Raw genomic sequence first — 21,967 nt, 5'->3', positions numbered from 1 at the left:
CCCAAAAAAAATGTAAAAATCAAAATTATTTTTTAACATTTTCAGCCAATTTGTTTTATGCTACATATGTTTGGTAAAAAAAAATTGCAAAAAGCGTATTTTGATTGGTTTGCGCAAAAGTTATCGCGTTTACTAACAAAGGGAAAGATTTTTGTCATTTTTTGATGGCGGCGATCTGAGATTTTTTTTGCGGTACTGCGACATTGGGGCGGACAGATCGGACCCTTGACTGACATTTTTGACACTTTTGGGGTTACCAGTGACATTTCTACAGTAATCAGTGCTATACATATGCACTATTACTGTAAAATTACACTGGTAGTAAAGGGGTTAACTTTTTTTGAGAGGGAGGGGCTATGTGTGTCCCTAGGGGCGTGATTCTAACTGTGATTGGCTGTGGCTTGGGCTGTAGGAACAATGATCAACGGTCCTACATAGTAGAACCATGTGATCATTGTTTCTACACAGGGGAGAATGACAGGCGGCTTATTTACACTAGCCGCCTGCCTTTCTCCCTCTGCACCGATGATCACACGCACGGGGGGGTCCGTGACCACGCGGGAGCGTGCCTCCGGGGGCGCGCGCTCGCTCCCTAGACCCTCACAGGCTAGCGACGTAGATCTATGTCACTTTGCCTCTGAGGGGCTGACTGCCGACGTAAATCGTCGTTAGGCAGTCGGCAAGTGGTTAACCCATGTAATATTATCTTTTTTTTTTTTTTTTTATTATATTTTATTTATTTATTTATATTTTATTTATATTTATCATCTAAATATATTACTGTTTGCTGTGTTATACATTATTTATTTATTTTTTTTTTTATCAAACTAACCTTTATATTTCTTCTGCAGCGGCATCCCATCTTAATTGAGGGCATGTGAAGCCCACATGGGCCTTCTTCCGGGAATAGGTGCTGCTGGTTACCCAGCATGCACCTCCAGGATCTCGCACATGCGCATAGGACAAACGGCGCGGCGCACGATTGAGTCTCTGGTTGCCATCCCAACGGCGGCGTCCTAGGAAGGTCCCGCCCCGTTGTTATGGCAACCCAAAGTAATCTAGAAAATGGCGCTTAGCACCGCTTAGCATTGCATAATTTCCTGTTTTGAAATAACGCGATGTTAACAGGCGGCGATACCCACGGACACCTGGGAATGATGACACACATCTCCCAGGAGCCTGTGCGCCGCAGGAAGTGACGTACCTCGCCGTGGCACCCAAGGAGGAAGAAAATTGCTTACCCCCTAGCAACAAGGTAAGCGGATCAAGGAAAAAAAAAAAAGCCGCCAGTGATTTTTTTAATTGAGGAATGCCAGCGATTTCTATAAAATTTAAAACATGGGTGGAACTCCGCTTTAAGTGATCCTTGAAAACCCATCCACTAAGGGAAAGGGATGACATTACTGAATCCTCTTCAAGTTTTTGAGTGGAGGGGAAATAGAGAATTCAGTTTCTGAGTAACATAGTAGTTGAGGTTAAATAAAGACAGGGGCGTAACTACAGGGGTTGCAATTGCAACCGGGCCCCATGCTCCAGGGGGCCTGTGCAGCTCCCCTGTACACCTGGATAGGAGGGGCAGCGGGGGCAGCATGTAGAGAAATCACTGTCCTTTTTCCTCCTGTAGCCGCAGGAGGAAAATGGAGGAGATTGGTTCCTCTGTATGCTGCCCCCGCCGCTCCTCCTATCCAGTGTGTTCTGCTGTCTCTGGGCCCCTGTGTGCTCCCCTGGTCCCCCCCCCCAATGTGCCCCGCCTTCCTCCCTCCCCTCTCCTGCCGGCTGCTGCAGGGGATGTGTCACAATAGAGAACCAGGAAGGGGTCGGTAAATATGTAATTTACCAGCTCCTTCCTTTTCTGAATGGACAGAGTCATAGTCAGTGACATTGTAAAAAAATAAATAAAATAAAATGATAAAAAATAATATAATTAAAATACCAAAAAATAAAAACTACTGACACCAGTGGGTGAACTTCCAGGATCGCAAAGGTCACACTTGTGACCGGGCCCTGGCATTCCACCACCGTGGGGAGGCCCTAAGATGGCAGGAAGGGGGCCCACTGCAGAACTTGTGAAAGGGTCCCGCTGCGGGACCATCATAAAGGGCCCCGCAACGAGAGTAAAGGGCCTCAGGATCAGTGGGAAGAGCCCCAGGTTTGAAGGGAAGGGCCCCAGCCAGGGGTCCGGGGGGGCCCTTCATGGTTTCTTGCAGCGGGGCCCTGAAGGTTCTAGTTATGCCTCTGCTAGTAGTAATACTGTTAATGATACCTTTTTTTTTTGCACTTACATACAATTTTCAGGATAATCTTTCAGGTATGTCCCTTCTTCAAGGTCCCATACCCCGAAAGCTTTCCTGAAAATTTGTATGTAAAGTATCACGGACAGTACTCAATTGTTTCTGTCGCAAGTTCACTAATAGGGCTACAATTCCCTCCAGTCCAAAGAGAATTTAAAAAAACTGATAGTGGGTAAAATACTCTGTAAAATGAATAAATAACATACCATACAGCTGGAGACAATGCCGTCCCCTCCAGCACAGACCATGTTGGTGTCCACAAGTGTTCCCCACCAGTCAGGCTCAGTGCAGGTGTTGTAGTCAACCACCAGTAGACGACCTTGCTGGAGTATGTTTGGAGCAGGGCCATTAGCTAGAGGAGAATAAGGTTAGTGATGAGTTTCAGGGGCTGTGCACCCCCATGAGGATTTCCCCCATATAGACAAACCCCCATGCAAATACATTGCATAAAGACACCCCCCCATATAGATACACCCCATATAAACACACCCATACAGATACACCCCATATACACTCACCGACCACTTTATTAGGTACACCTGTTCAATTGCTTGGTAACACAAATTGCTATTCAGCCAATCACATGGCAGCAACTCAGTGTATTTAGGCATCTAGACGTGGTGAAGATGACTTGCTGAAGTTCAAAACAACCATCAGAATGGGAAAGAAAGGGGATTTAAGTGCCTTTGAACATGGCATGGTTGTTGGTGCCAGATAGGCTGATCTGAGTATTTAAAAAACTGCTGGGATTTTAAAAAACAACCATCTCTCAGGTTTACAGAGAATGGTGGGAAAAAGAGAAAAGATCCAGTGAGCGGAAGTTGTGTGGAGGAAAATGCCTTGTTCATGTCAGAGGTCAGAGGAGAATGGGCAGATTGGTTTGAGATGATAAAAAGGCAACTGTAACTCAAAAAACCACTCGTTACACCCAGGGTATGCAGAATACCATCTCTTAATGTACAACACATCGAACTTTGAAGCAGATGGGCTACAGCAGCAGAAGACAACACCATGTGCAACTCCTGTCAGCTAAGAACAGGAAACTGAGGCTACAATTTGCACAGACTCACCAAAATTGGACAATAGAAGATTGAAAAAACATTGCCTGGTCTGATGAGTCTCAATTTCAGTTGCTACATTCAGATGGTAGGTTCAGAAATTTGCGTAAACAACATGAAAGCATGGATCCATCCTGCCTTGTATCAATGGTTCAGGCTGGTGGTGGTGTAACGGTGTGGGAGATAGTTTCTTGGCACAGTCTGGACCCCTTGGTACCAATTGAGCATCGCTTAAACACCATGACCTACCAGAGTATTGTTGCTGACCATGTCCATCCCTTTATGAATACAGTGTACCCATCTTCTGATGGCTCCTTCCAGCAGGAAAATGTGACAAAGCTCAAATCATCTCACCACTGGTGTCACGATCTGGAGTGAGGCTTGGAAGCCAGTAGCTATAGCAGTGGCAGCTCACACGGGAACCAGCAGGATAGGAACACAGGTAGGTCACCTTGGCAGATGACGCAGGCTCACCTGAGGTGCGGAATCGAAGTACTAACTGGTGTTCACCAGAGCTCCTGATGGTGGAGATGGATTTTGCTGCATGTTAGCACCAGGTCGCGGTCCTCAGGATTGCCCCACCAGCAGGTGAGCAAGCCAGGGTCCTGTAGCAGATATAGCAGATTGGGATCAAGAAGAAGCATAGTCAAGAAGTAGCCAAAGGTCAGTAACAAGTAGTTGCAGGTTGGGATTAGGCAGAAGCGTAGTCAAAGAACAAGCCAAATGTTGATAACAGATGATAGTGAAGATACAGACACCAGCAGGAGAGACAAGCGAGATATTGGCTGGTGAAGGCACAATATTCTGGCAACCCAGAAGTGCAGAGGCATGGCCTAAATGAGGAAGCTCATGGGAGGAGCAAAAGGTTCAAAGTTCAAGGCAATTAAGATTCATGGCAGGATCATTCAAGGATTTGTCCAGGGAACTGGCCAGCATTCCAGGTGGCTCAGCAAGCAGAGTCACCACCAGACACAGCAGAGGTCCCAGGTTCAGGTCCTGACAACTGGTTTCTTCAACATGACAATGAGGTCACTGTACTCCAATGGCCACCACATCTCATCCAATAGAGAACCTTTTTGGATGTGGTGGAACAGAAGATTGGCATCGCGGATGAGCAGCTGACAAATCTGCAGCAACTGCGTGATGCCATCATGTCACTATGGACCAAAATCTCTGAGGAATGTTCCCTACACCTTGTTGAATCTATGCCACGAAGAATGAAGGCAGTTCTGAAGGCAAAAGGGGGTCCAACCTGATACTATTAAGGTGAACCCAATAAAGTGGCTGGTGAGTGCATAACCCTCTGCAGACACTCCCCAAAAAGACTGGCTCATTCTGCTAGTGACTGACATGCATATCAAAACCTATGGCACTCGCAAATTAGACCACCCAATTGGATTGTTCATCTGCCCTACTAGAAGAATAAATATCCATATGCACCTTGAATATTTCAAGCATTGTCCGATTTGGACTCTACACTATTGTGGACTTGATAACAATTGGAACTCAGTATCTAACTATTGTTGTCATCAGAAGACCATCAAGGACCTCACTGCTCCCAAGCTCTGGATATTGTCCCTCATTGTGAGCATGCTGGTTGCTGAACCCTGGAGCCCATTCCTTCCTCATGCAGACAATATGTGAAGAGACAGAGGCCACATGCCTCATTCACTTCCTTAAAAAATCTTTCATAGTCAAAACAGCATACATTAGAATCCCCACCTAGGAGACCTTCCCCGCTAACGCATTTCAGCCAATTAGGCTCAAAGTCATAGAGATATTTTGGTTATAAATTGCTCTCAGTTGGCCATTGGGCTGTCTAACTGAGGAGTGCACATGGCAGGCTTAAAATACTGCTGATAATTGCAAGGCAAGGGCTTAATGTTGTCATCCTACAACAGGAAGTGCTGTTACAGGGAGAACCTCTGCAACAGATTCAGGCATTCAGTCAAATATACCGTATATACTCGAGTATAACCTGACCCGAGTATAAGCCGAGGCCCCTACTTTTACCACAAAAAGATGGGAAAAATGATTGACTCGAGTATAAGCCTAGGGTGAGAATGCAGAGTGTCGGGCATGGTACAGGAGAATGCAGGGTGGCAGGCATGGTAAAGGAGAATGCAGGGTGGCGGGCATGGTACAGGAGAATGCAGGGTGGCAGGCATGGTACAGGAGAATGCAGGGTGGCTGGCATGGTACAGGACAATGCAGGGTGGCAGGCATGGTACAGGAGAATGCAGGGTGGCAGGCATGGTACAGGAGAATGCAGGGTGGCTGGCATGGTACAGGAGAATGCAGGGTGGCTGGCATGGTACAGGAGAATGCAGGGTGGCTGGCATGGTACAGGAGAATGCAGGGTGGCTGGCATGGTATAGGAGAATGCAGGGTGGCTGGCATGGTAAAGGAGAATGCAGTGTGGCTGGCATGGTACAGGAGAATGCAGGGTGGCGGGCATGGTACAGGAGAATGCAGGGTGGCAGGCATGGTACAGGAGAATGCAGGGTGGCTGGCATGGTACAGGAGAATGCAGGGTGGCTGGCATGGTACAGGAGAATGCAGGGTGGCAGGCATGGTACAGGAGAATGCAGGGTAGCTGGCATGGTACAGGAGAATGCAGGGTGTCTGGCATGGTACAAGAGAATGCAGGGTGGCTGGCATGGTACAGGAGAATGCAGTGTGGCTGGCATGGTACAGGAGAATGCAGGGTGGCTGGCATGGTACAGGAGAATGCAGTGTGGCTGGCATGGTACAGGAGAATGCAGTGTGGCTGGCATGGTACAGGAGAATTCAGGGTGGCAAGCATGGTACAGGAGAATGCAGTGTGGCTGGCATGTACAGGAGAATTCAGGGTGGCAAGCATGGTACAAGAGGATGCGGGGTTGCGGGCATACTAGTGCGGCTGTGTTTCACTTACCTGTTCCAGAGGCGCCTTCATTTAAAAATGGTGCCGCCCGGCGCCGACACGTCATTGCGCATGCGCCGCCGCCGCTCAGGAAAGCTGGTATACGTTCGGCTATTCCTGGCCTGTCCCAAGCGGTGGCGGCGCATGCGCAGTGACATGTATACGCCGGGCGGTGCCATTTTTAAGTCTTAAACACGTCGGAGCGGCCGGGAACTTTTTTTTTTTTGTTGACTCGAGTATAAGCCGAGGGGGACGTTTTCAGCACAAAAAAATGTGCTGAAAAACTCGGCTTATACTCGAGTATATACGGTAATAAAAAAAAAAGAGATTTAGGATTTACTTGCAGTTCAAGCTCAGCAGGCAAAATGATTCATAAAAATAAAACCTCTTACTTACTTTGCAGGTTACCCCATCCTGTTACATAGCAGCCAGTGTTCTGTTCTAGAATTCGGCCAGGAGCAGGCAAACAGGCAGGCTGGATGGTGTCACTAAATTCTACAGGTTCAGCCAACTTCAGAAGAGAAATGTCATGGCTTATAAAAAAACAATGGAAGAGGAACTGTGAGTTCTATTATATGGCTTTAAAAGTATTTTAATGTACTGAAGCCTATTAATATGTTAACAACTAGTTTATCTCTGGTACACTAGGCATTTGGCTAGTAGGGCGTGCCCATTACGGTTCCCCTAAACTCACAGTTGTCAGTATTAAAATAAAAGCATCTAAAAACATAAGCAGGAGCATACAGTGCCTTGAAAAAGTATTTATACCCTTTTTTCCACATTTTGTCATGTTAAAACCAAAAACGTAAATGTATTTTATTTTATGTCATTGACCTACACAAAGTGGCACATAATTGTGAAGTGGAAGGAAAATGATAAATGGTTTTCAACACTGTTTTACAAATAAATCTGTGAAAAGTGTGGCGTACATTTATATTCGCATCCCCTGAGTCAATATTTTGTAGAATCGCCTTTCCCTGCAATTACAGCTGCGAGTCTTTTTGGGGATGTCTCTACCAGCTTTGCACATCCAGAGAGTGACATTTTTTGCCCATTCTTATTTGCAAAATAGCTTAATCTCTGTCAGATTGGATGGAGAGCGTCTGTGAACAGCAATTTTCAAGTCTTGCCACAGATTCTCAGTTAGATTTAGGTCTGGACTTTGACTGGGTCATTCTAACACATGAATATGCTTTGATCTAGACCATTCCATTGTAGCTCTGGCTGTATGTTTAGGGTCGTTGTCCTACTGGAAGGTGAACCTCCTCCCCAGCTTCAAGTCTTTTGCAGACTCAAACGGGTTTTCTTCTAAGATTGCCCTGTATTTGGCTCCATCCATCTTCCCATCAAACTCTGACCAGCTTCCCTATCCCTGCTGGAGAAAAGCATCCCCACAAGATGATGCTGCCACCACCATGTTTCACGGTGGGGATGGTGTGTTCAGGGTGATGTGCAGTGTTAGTTTTCCACCATACAAAGAGTTTTGCTTTGAGGCCAAAGGTTTCCATTTTGGTCTCATCTGACCAGAGCACCTTCTCCCATATGTTTGCTGTGTCCCCCACATGGCTTCTCGCGAAATGCAAATGGGACTTCTTATGGCTTTCTTTCACCAATGGATTTCTTCTTGCCACTCTTCCATAAAGGGCAGATTTGTGGAGCGCACGACTAATAGTTGTCCTGTGGACAGATTCTCCCACCTGAGCTGTGGATCTCTGCAGCTCCTCCAGAGTTACCATGCCATGGGCCTCTTGGCTGCTTCTCTGATGAATGCTCTCCTTGCCCGGCCGGTCAGTTTAGGTGGACGGCCATGTCTTGGTAGGGTTGCAGTTGTGCCATACTCTTTCCATTTTTCCATGATGGGTTGAACAGCGCTCCGTGAGATGTTCAAAGCTTGGGATATTTTTTTTATAACCAAACCCTGCTTTAAACTTCTCCATAACTTTATCCCTGACCTGTCCGATGTGTTCCCTGGCCTTCATAATGATGTTTGTTCACTAAGGTTCTCTAACAAGCCTTAGTGGAAAATTTCAAGGGGTATGAATACTTTTTCAGTTAAAAATATATGTGAAAATGAACATTTAAAAAAAAATGTTGAATCTATTTAGAAAATTCTTTCTCTTAAACATCGCAGCATGTTATGAGTAGCATAGGGCAACAATGTCTTACTATATTTCTTATCAATAAGGTGTTCATAAACGTCTTATGTTATTATAAGGACTATGCAATTTCAGTGTGACCTACCCGCCCGAAAGCCAATTAGGGTTCCAGTTTGGGTGATTAATGAGTTTGACAACACCGATGGTTTTTTGACCGGGTTCCAGCTGGCTGAAGTCATGTTTTCCCAGCATCACTCTGTAGGTATTGTAAGAACTGGTGGGAAGCAAAGACAGGTTGAAATTTAGTTTTTGAAGTTTAAAAAAAAAAAAAAAATCTACATTTGATTAGAGTGATCTTATCTATTGCACAAAACAGCACAGATCTCCGTATGGAGACCATCAACAATGTTATAACTGTGTCGCATTATAATTGCGTGGTTCCTATTAAATTCACTGTGACAAGTCTGTATGAAGCCTCAATCATCCAGGGACCTCTAATAAAAGCCTGACCACATCTTTTACTGACATCTCACTTTCTTTCCAAAATATTCCTCAACAAGCCTAATCCTAATAGGATCTGAATGGTCACATCATGCAGGTTTAGAGTAAGGTTTCCAGATTTTTAAAATTAAATCCGGGGACATATATATATATATATATATATATATATATATATATATACATTTTTTTTTTTTTTGGCAAATGGCACAGGACTGCATAATACACAGAGCGCTGGGCGCAGGACTGCATAATACACAGAGCGCTGGGTACAGGACTACATAATACACAGAGCGCTGGGCACAGGTATACATAATAAACAGAGTGCTGGGCACAGGACTACATAATACACAGAGCGCTGGGCACAGGACTGAATAATACACAGAGAGATGGGCACAGGACTACATAATACACAGAGCGCTGGGCACAGGACTGAATAATACACAGATCGCTGGGCACAGGGCTGCATAATATACAGAGCGCTGGGCACAGGACTACATAATACACAGAGCGCTGGGCACAGGGCTGCATAATATACAGAGCGCTGGGCACAGGACTACATAATACACAGAGCGCTGGGCACAGGGATGCATAATATACAGAGCGCTGGGCACAGGACTACATAATACACAGAGCGCTGGGCACAGGGCTGCATAATACACAGAGCGCTGGGCACAGGACTACATAATAAACAGAGCGCTGGGCACAGGACTACATAATACACAGAGCGCTGGGCACAGGACTACATAATACACAGAGTGCTGGGCACAGGACTACATAATATACAGAGCGCTGGGCACAGGACTACATAATACACAGAGCGCTGGGCACAGGACTACATAATACACAGAGTGCTAGGAACAGGACTACATAATACACAGAGCGCTGGGTACAGGACTACATAATACACAGAGAGATGGGCACAGGACTACATAATACAGAGAGCGCTGGGCACAGGACTATATAATACACAGAGCGCTGGGCACAGGACTACATAATAAACAGAGCGCTGGGCACAGGACTACATAATACATAGAGCGCTGGGCACAGGACTACATAATACACAGAGTGCTGGGCACAGGACTACATAATAAACAGAGCGCTGGGCACAGGACTACATAATACACAGAGCGCTGGGCACAGGACTACATAATACACAAAGCGCTGGGCACAGGACTACATAATACACAGAGCACTGGGCACAGGACTACATAATACACAGAGTGCTAGGAACAGGACTACATAATACACAGAGCGCTGGGTACAGGACTACATAATACACAGAGAGATGGGCACAGGACTACATAATACAGAGAGCGCTGGGCACAGGACTATATAATACACAGAGCGCTGGGCACAGGACTACATAATAAACAGAGCGCTGGGCACAGGACTACATAATACATAGAGCGCTGGGCACAGGACTACATAATACACAGAGCGCTGGGCACAGGGCTGCATTATACACAGAGCGCTGGGCACAGGGCTGCATAATACATAGAGAGATGGGCACAGGACTACATAATACAGAGAGCGCTGGGCACAGGACTATATAATACACAGAGCGATGGGCACAGGACTACATAATACACAGAGCGCTGGGCACAGGACTACATAATACACAGAGCGCTGGGCACAGGACTACATAATACACAGAGTGCTGGGCACAGGACTACATAATACACAGAGTGCTAGGAACAGGACTACATAATACACAGAGCGCTGGGTACAGGATTACATAATACACAGAGAGATGGGCACAGGACTACATAATACAGAGAGCGCTGGGCACAGGACTATATAATACACAGAGCGATGGGCACAGGACTATATAATACACAGAGCGATGGGCACAGGACTACATAATACACAGACCGTTGGGCACAGGACTACATACATGGGATGCCCTGACTACATTAATCCGGTCCTGAATCTGGGGACAAAACTGGGGACAGACTTGGACCAGGGACAGTGCCCTCAATCCGAGGACTGTCCCTGGAAACCGGGGACGTCTGGTCACCCTAGTTTAGAGTATTTGATCTTGCTATGTCTGTGAGTCTATGGACCACCCCGTGGTGACCATGTTATAACCCCCAGTTATGTTCTTCTTTCACCACTTGCCAACCGCCTACCGCAGATATACTGCAGCAGGCTGGCTTGGCTGCGCGAACCGACGTATGGGTATGTCGGTTGGTGGGAGCGCTCCTGGGGGCGTGCCCCCCGCCCCATTAGAAAGAGGAGAAGCTGATCCAAGGGGGCCGGCAGCCGCGACTGCCGCCGGGCACCCGCGGTCGCTCCCCGCTGAGAGAGAACGGCGGTTGTTCTCTCTGGAATGAACACAGAGCGCCTGTGATCCTTCTATTTAGGATCACAGGTCTCTATGATCATTTCACAAGCCACACCCCCATACAGTTAGAAAACACTCCCCTAGGCTCACACTTAACAATTTGATCGCCCCTGGGTTAACCCCTTCCCTGCCAGTGTCATTAGTACAGTGATAGCTCATATTTTTAGCACTGATTACTGTAGGCCCCCCCCCCCCCCCAAAAGTGTCAAAAATGTCAGTTAGGGGTCCGATCTGTCTGCCGCAATGTCGCAGTCCTGTTAAAAATCGCAGATCGCCGGCCATTACTAGTAAAAATAAATAAAAATAAATAAAATTTACATAAATCTTTCCCCTAGTTTGTAGACGCGATAACCTTTGGGCAAACCAATCAAATATACGCGTATTGGGATTTTTTTTTTACCAAAAATATGTAGCAGAAAACAAATTGGCCTAAAATGTTAAAAAATTTAGATTTTTAATTTTTTTTTTTTTGAGAATGTCATATAGCAGAATGTGAAAAATATAGTTTGAAGACGCGATAACTTTGGCGCAAACCAATCAAAATACGCTTATTGCAATTTTTTTTTTTTTTTAACCAAAAATATGTAGCAGAATACAAATTGGCCTAGAATGATGAAAAAATTAGATTTTTAATTATTTTTTTTTTCGGGGGGGAATGTTATATAGCATAATGTGAAAAATATATATATATATTTTTTTTTTTCAGAGTCGTCACTCTTTTTCTGTTTATAGCGCAAAAAAATAAAAATCGCAGAGGTGGTCAAATACCCCCAAAAGAAAGCTCTATTTGGGGGGAAGAAAAAGGGCATTCATTTTATTTGGGTACAGCGTCGCACGACCGTGCAATTTTCCGTTAAAGTAACGCAGTGCCGAATCGCAAAAAATGGCCTGGTCATTAAGGGGGGAAATCGTTCCGGTCCAGAACTGGTTACCTATAAACCTACTTGATGCAGTGAGCGGCGGTCAGTACCCAGTACTCATTGAGGAGGCTTGCACCACAGGTGTGGTACCAATATCCATCACCATTATAGATGTACTGCAGTGACACCTGGGTTACAGAAGAAGACAAAAAATATTTTATTATTACTATTATTATTATGATTGCAATAACATCTGAAAGGAAGAAAGGAACTAATTCTCATTATAATCACTATTATGGTAAATCAGAATTATCGATCCAACATTTATTATATTAATCTATGTATCCATAGAGAAAAAGAGACATCAACTGGTTTACTATGTCAAATTGGAACAGCCATTCTTGAACAGGGGTGGGGGCACTCAATACCATCTGTCTTCCACATCTAATTCCATTTTAACATCCATTGAAATGAAAACGAATTGCCCCACCAGCCATGTGAATAGAAGGATCAACACCTATGCAGACCCCTGACACCAAGGATGGCATTATGTAAGTAGAACATGTTGGTCCTACAACTTTTACACCTCCCATCATGTTCTTGGACAATCAACATCTGCTATACCACATTCCATGATGATTGGATAAGGGTGTTGGTGCTCCCGGTGTGGATATAAATTTTGGGGGATGTTCCTATCAGTCATTACTGTGTATATACAGTATACAGTATATACACTGCTCAAAAAAAAAATTAAAGGAACACTTTGAAAACACATCAGATCTCAATGGGGAAAAATATCATGATGCGATCTCTATTTTATTCTCTAGGGTCTCTGCTAAACAAAAAAAAAAAAAAATAATTATATATATATAATGTTTGGGGGTTCTAAGTAATTTTCTATCAAAAAATACTGATTTTAACTCATAAATAACAAGTGTCAGAAATAGACAGTTTCGGATCGCGGGCAGAGTTGTCGTGATTCTGCCCGCGATTCTGAAAACATTGCAAGTCGCAGGATGCCCCAAGCGATTCCCGTGACTTGCAATGGCACCCCAAACGTGGCACGATTTTGCTGCGATTGTCTTCCGACGAATCGCGGTAAAATCGCGCAAGCAGATTTGCGGGATGCCTGACTCCCAAAAGAAGTTCTTGTACTTCTTTTGGGCATCAGGCTTTCCGCGATTCTGTTTGCGCGATTTTACCGCGATTCGTCGGAAGACAATCGCGGCAAAATCGTGATGCGTTTGGGGTGCCAATGCATGTCACAAGAATCGCTCGGGCGTCCTGCGACTTGCAATAGTTCAGAATTGCGGGCAGCATCACTGCAATTCCGCCCGCGACCTGAAAACGGCGCCTAAAGCGGAGTTCCACTCGTTTTTATGTTTATTAAAAGTCAGCAGCTACAAAAAGTGTATCTTCTGACCTTTAATAAACACACACTCACCTGTCCCACGGTCCAGTGATGCGGCCGCCAGAAGCCTCGCTCCTCTCTGTGGTGCCGGCATCTCTAGTGTGGGCACCCGGCTGTGACAGCTTGCGGCTTCACAGCCGGTGCACACTGCGCATGCGCGAGCTGCGCTGCACGTCGTGAATGGCCAGGCAATCTTCTGGGACCTCTGATGTGTCCCGCCCGAAGCCTCACTCCTCTCCCTCTCCTCTCGGCGGTGCCGGCATCTCTAGTGTGGGCACCCGGCTGTGACATCTTGCGGCTTCACACCCAGGTGCGCACTGCTCAGGCGTGAGCTGCGCCGCACGTCGTGAATGGCCGGGCACTCTCTCGGGACCTCTGACGTGTCCCAGAATATTGCAGGAGGGGAGAGGAGAACATCAGCTCGAGCCGCCTAGGTGGCCCGAGCTGGACGTGGGAGCGGGTGCCTGTCAAATCTAGGTACCCGCTCCCCCCCCCCCCCCCAAAAAAAAAAATGACATGCCAAATGTGGCATGTCAGGGGGTCAGGAGTATTTAGAGCGCAAGTTCCACTTTTGGATGGAACTCCACTTTAAGTGGTTAAACAGTAAATGGTAATGGACTTTAGGATGACCAGCTGGTGCTCCTTTGTCTATTTCCCTTGGACTTCTCAGTAGAGGCAGAGCTGTCTTTAACGCAGGGCAAAAGGGGCAGCTGCCCCGGGCACAGTTATTATTGTGGGGCCCAAAGCAGCTGCCCCTTGAGCCCGCACTGCCCGCAAATAGTTGATAAGTGGATTCGGGAGGGTCCAAATGATATTAAAGATGGCCCTGAGTGGAGGCCACTGCTCACTTTTTTTTTCAGACCCCTTTCACACGAGCGGTGCGCACGGCGGACTCCATTTTGCTCAGCGAGGATCGATCCGGCGATCCCCGCTGAGCAGGCGGATGACAAGTCCGTCTCCGCTTACTTTGCAGAGATGGAGCTGTCCGATCCCCGCTCTCCTCTATGGGAGCCTGTCCATTATCATCCAATCTGATCCTCCAGACGGATGGAAAATAGGGTTTCCATACGTCCGGATTTCACAGACAGGATCGGATCGGATAGCAGCGGGTGTCAGCGGATATGTCTCCGCTGACATCCGCTGCACCATAGGGGTACATGGTGGATCCGATCTTTCTGAAAAACTGATAGGCGGACCGGATCGGAAAGCCCTTTTGAAAGGGGCCTAAGGAGATGGTGTGAAAGGGGCCTAAGGAGACGGTGTGAAAGGGGCCTAAGGAGACGGTGTGAAAGGGGCCTAGGGAGACGGTGTGAAAGGGGCCTAAGGAGACGTGTGAAAGGGGCCTATGGAGACAGTGTGAAAGGGGCCTAGAGAGACGATGTGAAAGGAGCCTAAGAAGACGGTGTGAAAGGGGCCTAGGGAGAGAGTGTGAAAGGGGCCTAGGGAGACGGCGTGAAAGGGCCTAGGGAGACGGCGTGAAAGGGGCCTAGGGAGACGGTGTGAAAGGGGCCTAAGGAGACGGTGTGAAAGGGGCCTAAGGAGACGGTGTGAAAGGGGCCTAGGGAGATGGTGTGAAAGGTGCCTAGGGAGACGGTATGAAAGGGGCCTAGGGAGATGGCGTGAAAGGGGCCTAGGGAGATGGCATGAAAGGGGCCTAGGGAGACGGTATGAAAGGGGCCTAGGGAGACGGTATGAAAGGGGCCTAGGGAGACAGCATGAAAGGAGCCTAGGGAGATGGCGTGAAAGGGGCCTAGGGAGATGGCATGAAAGGGGCCTAGGGAGACAGTATGAAAGGGGCCTAGGGAGACGGTGTGAAAGGGGCCTAAGGAGACGGTGTGAAAGGGGCCTAAGGAGACGGTGTGAAAGGGGCCTAGGGAGATGGTGTGAAAGGTGCCTAGGGAGACGGTATGAAAGGGGCCTAGGGAGATGGCGTGAAAGGGGCCTAGGGAGATGGCATGAAAGGGGCCTAGGGAGACGGTATGAAAGGGGCCTAGGGAGACGGTATGAAAGGGGCCTAGGGAGACAGCATGAAAGGAGCCTAGGGAGATGGCGTGAAAGGGGCCTAGGGAGATGGCATGAAAGGGGCCTAGGGAGACAGTATGAAAGGGGCCTAGGGAGACGGTGTGAAAGGGGCCTAGGGAGATGGCGTGAAAGGGGCCTAGGGAGACGGTGTGAAAGGGGCCTAGGGAGATGGCGTGAAAGGGGCCTAGGGAGACGGTGTGAAAGGGGCCTAGGGAGATGGTGTTAAAGGGGCCTAGGGAGATGGCGTGAAAGGGGCCTAGGGAGATGGCATGAAAGGGGCCTAGGGAGACGGTATGAAAGGGGCCTAGGGAGACAGCATGAAAGGGGCCTAGGGAGATGGCGTGAAAGGGGCCTAGGGAGACAGTATGAAAGGGGCCTAGGGAGACGGCGTGAAAGGGGCCTAGGGAGATGGCGTGAAAGGGGCCTAGGGAGACAGTATGAAAGGGGCCTAGGGAGACGGCGTTAAAGAGGGGCATAGGGAGATGGCATGAAAGGGGCCTAGGGAGACAGTATGAAAGGGGCCTAGGGAGACGGTGTGAAAGGGGCCTAGGGAGACGGTGTGAAAGGGGCCGAGGGAGATGGCGTGAAAAGGGCCTAGGGAGATGGTGTTAAAGGGGCCTAGGGAGACGGTATGAAAGGGGCCTAGGGAGACGGTATGAAAGGGGCCTAGGGAGAAGGTGCTCCGCGGTAGGGCTGCCGAGGTTCAGTTATCAAGTTCAACAAATGTTCCCTGACTGATAGCTAAAAGAATCAAGTCCAGTGCCCAAAATTCACCTTTTCTTATATTAGGAAGAAAAAGCTGACAGAGGCTCTAACCCTCCCATAATTTATCCAAAAAATGAAGTTTTGATTTAAGATAGACTTTAAGAAGAAGAACACCAATTCTTTATTGGCTCACCTGCCACGGCCAGCTGTGTGGTAACACCTCCTCTCCGTTCACCACCCTCGCTACAGCGGGTGGGTAAGAGGAAACGCCACAGCCGGAAGCTTGAAGACAAAATATGACAAATTTACTGTCAGAGCAAAAAAAATAAAAAATCTGAAACAAAGTTTCTGAATGATTTGCTTCTATTATATTCAGTATAAGGGGTAATACAGCCACTCATCATTTACTTAGCCACTTCCGGACCGCCCGCCGCAGTTTTATGTCGGTACTTTGACTTTAAATACCGGGGTTCTGCCAGAACCCCGGTGTTTTCTTACAGGACGGGCGGTTCTCTTTCACATAAAAGTGATCCCAGCGGCGGATTCCCCACGGGATCACTTTTATGGGCGGTGGGAGAGGTGACCCCCCCGTCGCTTCCTGGTAGTTTTCCCTGCTTACCGGAGCCGTCGGTAACCTGAGGTGCTGTGCAGGAAGTCGAGTGAGGGCAAGATGGCCCCCACTCCACTTTATGGCCTTGGAGGACCTTGCTGGAAAAAAATACATTTTTTTTTTTTGCTTTTAATTGTAGATGTGAGGTCTTTTTGACCCCAGACCTCACATTAACCACTTCTGGACCAGAAGGATTTGCCCCCTTAACTGGTTACCGACCGCCTACCACCTTTTTACTCCGGCAGTGCGGACCTCCTGCTTGAAAAGACGTAGACCTACGTCGGTCGCGCGCCTGCAGCTAGGCAGCGGGGACTCCGATGCACGGGGCAGGCAGCTCCGATTGCCGTCTGACACCCGCGATCGCTCCCCGCTGAAAGAGAAGGACAGTCGGCTGTTGCAAACACATCTGATCGTTCTTCTCCCTGGAATGATTACAGAGCGTCTGTGATCCTTCCATATAGGATCACATGTCTCTATGGTCATTTCACAAGCCACGCCCCCCCACAGTTAGAATCACTCCCCAGGCTCACATGTAACCCCTTGATCACCCGCAGTGTTAACCCCTTCCCTGCCAGTGTCATCATTACAGTACCTGCATATTTTTAGCACTAATTACTGTAGTAATGTCACTGGTCACCCCAAAAGTGTCAAAAATGTCAGTTAGGGGTCCGATCTGTCCGCCGCAATGTCGCAGTCCCGCTAAAAATCGCAGATCGCCGCCATTACTAGTAAAAAAAAAAAAAAACAATAAAAATGACATAAATCTTTCCCGTAGTTAGTAGATGCGACAACTTTTGCGCAAACCAATCAAAATACGCTTATTGTGATTTTTTTTTTACCAAAAATATGTAGCAGAAAACAAATTGGCCTAAAACGTTAAATTTTGATTTTTAATTTTTTTTTGAGAATGTTATATAGCAGAAAGTGAAAAATATTGTTGTTGTTTTTTTCACACTTTTTTTTTCATAGCGCAAAAAAATCGCACAGGTGATCAAATACCACCAAAAGAAAGCTCTATTTGTGGGGAAAAAAAAGGGACATCAATTTTTTTTGGGGTACAGTGTCGCACGACCGCGCAATTGTCCGTTAAAGTAACGCGGTACCGAAACGCAAAATATGGCCTGGCCAATAAGGGGGGAAATCCTTGTATTTTCTCTCTCATTCATCGACAGACGCAGCTCTGCTTAATCATAGACTATAGGGTTATGCTCCTCCCACTAGGGATATCCCTATCCCTAGTGGGTGGAGCATAACCCTATAGTCTTTGACAGTGATGGTGAACCTTGGCACCCCTAGATGTTTTCGAACTACATTTCCCATGATTCTCATGCACTCTGCAGTGTAGTTGAACATCATGGGAAATGTAGTTCCAAAACATCTAGAGGTGCCAAGGTTTGCCATCACCGGTCTATGATTAAGCAGAGCTGCGTCTATCGATGAACAATAGAGAAAAATATTTTACAGTAAGTTCTTACAGAAATCTATTTTTTTCCCCAAAAAATTGCGTTTGAAAAACCGCTGCGCAAATACCGTGTGACATAAAAAAAATTGCAACGCCCATCATTTTATTCAACAGGACCTTTTAAAAATGTATTTATCTTTTGGGGGTTCTAAGTAGTTTTCTAGCAAAAAAAAAAAAAAATTATTTTTACATGTAGAAGCGTCAGAATTGGCCTGGATACGGAGTCGTTAACTGCTTGACATCCGCGCTATAGCCGAATGACGGCTACTGCGTGGACCTGAATTGCCGGGAGGGCGTACATTGACGTCCTCTCGGCAACGAGCGCCCGGCTCGCTCTGTGATCGGCGAGTCCATGAGACTTGCCTGATCCCAGATCGGAGATCAGGGGCGGTCCCGCCCCCTTACCATGTGATCAGCTGTCAGCCAATGACAGCTGATCATGTAAAGTAAACAGCAGCCGGCGATCAGCTGTTTTTTTCTCCAACGCCGGCTGCTGTCAGAGGGCCATTGGTCCCGAAGAGGAGAGAGATAATTGGTTCCCCCAGTGCCACCTACCAGTGCTCCCAAGTGCCCACCAGTGCCACCTACCAGTGCCATCCACCAGTGCCCACCAGCCCCACCTACCAGTGCCCACCAGTGCCATCCACCTGTGCCCACCAGTGCCATCTGCCAGTGCCCACAAGTGCCACCTACCATTGTCACCTATCAGTGCTCACCAGTGCCACCTATCAGTGCCCCATCATAAGTGTCCCCTACCAGTGCCTATCATTGCCCATCAGTGCCATTCATCAGTGCCACCTATTAGTGCCCATCAGTGCCCATGAGTGCCGCCTATTAGTGCCCTTCAGCACTACCTACCAGTGCCCTTCAGTGCCGTCCATCATCGCCCATCAGTGCCACTCTATCAGTGCCCAGAAGTGCCACCTTATCAGTGCCCAACAGTGCAGCCTATCAGTGCCTATCAGGGCCCCTCAGTGCTGCCTCATTAGCGCACATCAATGAAGGAGAAAAATTACCTGTTTGCAAAATTTTATAACAAACTATAAAAACAGTTTTTGGGGGTTTTTTTCCCAAAATTTTTGGTCTTTTTTTGTTTGTTTAGCAAAAAATAAAAACCCCAGTAATGATTAAATACCACCAAAAGAAAGCTCTATTTGTTTGAAAAAAAATGATAAGAATTTCATTTGGGTACAGCGTTGCATGACCGCGCAATTGTCTTTCAAAATGCGACAGCGCTGAAAGCCGAAAATTGGCCTGGGCAGGGAGGGGGGGTTTAAGTGCCTGGTAGGCAAGTGGTTAAACAATACACGGGGTTCTTCTATCATCACTTACCTCCAGCAACCAACAGTGCCAGTCCTACGAGGAAGATCATGGTTGTGCGGTGTGTGTGCGCGCAGTGCGGGAGTCATATTTATGTATGGGGGGGTCTTATCGTCTTTATTTTTTATGTATTCAGTGATAAGTCCTCAGGGCTGGACACCATAGCTGCTCCTTTTCTCACAATAATATTTGCAGAACAGATTAGCAGACCTTGTAACTCGGTACGTGAGAATCCGCACATGAAAGACTGACGGTCTGTCTAAGGGATTGCAAAGCATTTATTGGCTTGTTTCTGGACCCGATTAAATCTTGGCCGCGTTATGTCGCTCGTTAATGTGAATCACTTTGAGGGGTTCAATTAAAATAAATGGGCTGCTGACTCACCCAAGGCGGCTTACCACTTGCTGACCAGCGGCGTACCAAAACGTCACTGGAATCCAAGGATATATATTGGGATGATGCCGCAGCTGCAGGCTTTATCCCGGTACCGTTTTTTCAGAGCCGGTGGTCGGCTCTCTTGTAAAAGCCGTCCTAGCCGCCTGGCTGGATTGCTTTTACAAGCAGCGGTGGGACATCAGGTCATCACTTCCAGGTTACCATAGCAGAGAGGCGATCCTGGATTTGTTTGGCTATCCGGCCAGCTGGCAGATGCAAGGTATCGTTGCATCCAGCCACTGACCACCAATGCTAGTGAAGGGTGGATATTACATCCAGCCACTGACCATCAATGCTAGGGAAGGATGGGTATCGTTGCATCCAGCCACTGACCATCGCTGCTTGGGAAGGGTGGGTATTTCTGCATTCAGCCAGCCACTGACCACCAATGCTAGGGAAGGGGGGTATTGTTGCATTCAGTCACTGACCACCAATGCTAGGGAAGGGGGTATTGTTGCATCCACTCACTGACCACCAATGCTAGGGAAGGGGGTATTGTTGCATTCAGCCACTGACCACCAATGCCAGTGAAGGGTGGGTATTGTTGCATCCAGCCACTGACCACCAATGCTAGTGAAGGGTGGGTATTGTTGCATCCAGCCACTGACCACCAATGCTAGTAAAGGGTGGGTATTGTTGCATCCAGCCACTGACCACCAATGCTAGTGAAGGGTGGGTATTGGTGCATCCAGCCACTGACCACCAAAGCTAGGGAAGGGTGGGTATTGTTGCATCCAGCCACTGACCACCAATGCTAGTAAAGGGTATGCATTGTTGCATCCAGCCACTGACCACCAATGCTAGTGAAGGGTGGGTATTGTTGCATCCAGCCACTGACCACCAAAGCTAGGGAAGGGTGGGTATTGTTGCATCCAGCCACTGACCACCAATGCTAGGGAAGGGTGGGTATTACATCCAGTGACTGACCACCAATGCTAGGGAAGGGTGGGTATTACATCCAGCCACTGACCACCAATGCTAGGGAAGGGTGGGTATTACATCCAGCCACTGACCATCAATGCTAGGGAAGGATGGGTATCGTTGCATCCAGCCACTGACCATCAATGCTAGGGAAGGGGGGTATTTCTGCATTCAGCCACTGACCACCAATGCTAGGAAGGGAGGGGGGGGATATTGTTGCATCCAGCCACTGACCACCAATGCTAGGGAAGGGGGTATTGTTGCATCCAGCCACTGACCACCAATGCTAGTGAAGGGTGGGTATTGTTCCTTCCATCCACTGTCCACCAATGCTATTGAAGGGTGGGTAATGTTGCATCCAGCCACTGACCACCAATGCTATTGAAGGGTGGGTATTGTTGCATCCAGTCACTGACCACCAATGCTAGGGAAGGGTGGGTATTATATCTAGCCACTGACCACCAATGCTAGGGAATGGGGGTATTCCTGCATCCAGCCACTGACCACCAATGCTAGGGAAGGGGGGGTATTGTTCCATCCATCCACTGTCCACCAATGCTATTGAAGGGTGGGTATTGTTGCATCCAGCCACTGACCATCAATGCTAGTGAAGGGTGGGTATTTTTGCATCCAGCCACTGACTACCAATGCTAGTGAAGGGTGGGTATTGTTGCATCCAGCCACTGACCACCAATGCTAGTGAAGGGTGGGTATTGTTGCATCTAGCCGCTGACCACCAAATCTAGGGAAGGGGGGGGAGGTATTGTTGCATCCAGCCACTGACCACCAATGCTAGTAAAGGGTATGTATTGTTGCATCCAATCCAGCCACTGATCACCAATGCTAGTGAAGGGTGGGTATTGCTGCATCCAGCCACTGACCACCAATGCTAGGGAAGGGTGGGTATTACATCCAGCCACTAACCACCAATGCTAGGGAAGGGTGGGTATTACATCCAGCCACTGACCATCAATGCTAGGGAAGGATGGGTATCGTTGCATCCAGCCACTGACCATCAATGCTAGG

At 47.6% G+C, this 21,967-nt stretch overlaps 1 protein-coding gene across 1 annotated transcript in view; it reads right to left on the bottom strand.

The window, feature by feature from the left end:
• The window catches only part of LOC309569030 (transmembrane protease serine 9-like), a 44,753-nt gene that overhangs the window by 3,137 nt on the left and 19,649 nt on the right, over positions 1-21,967 (bottom strand). Inside the window, exons 8-13 of the mRNA XM_082274791.1 lie at positions 19,598-19,649; positions 16,387-16,475; positions 12,140-12,243; positions 8,496-8,624; positions 6,651-6,787; positions 2,498-2,643 (exon numbers count right to left, since the gene is read on the bottom strand). Coding sequence (XP_082130917.1) covers positions 2,498-2,643; positions 6,651-6,787; positions 8,496-8,624; positions 12,140-12,243; positions 16,387-16,475; positions 19,598-19,649 — 657 coding nt within the window. The remainder of the gene's footprint in view (positions 1-2,497; positions 2,644-6,650; positions 6,788-8,495; positions 8,625-12,139; positions 12,244-16,386; positions 16,476-19,597; positions 19,650-21,967) is intronic.

This window comes from Pelophylax lessonae (assembly GCF_965119305.1).
Source record: "Pelophylax lessonae genome assembly, chromosome: 12".
Lineage (NCBI taxonomy): Eukaryota > Metazoa > Chordata > Amphibia > Anura > Ranidae > Pelophylax > Pelophylax lessonae.
This window is presented reverse-complemented; position numbering and strand designations above follow the sequence as displayed.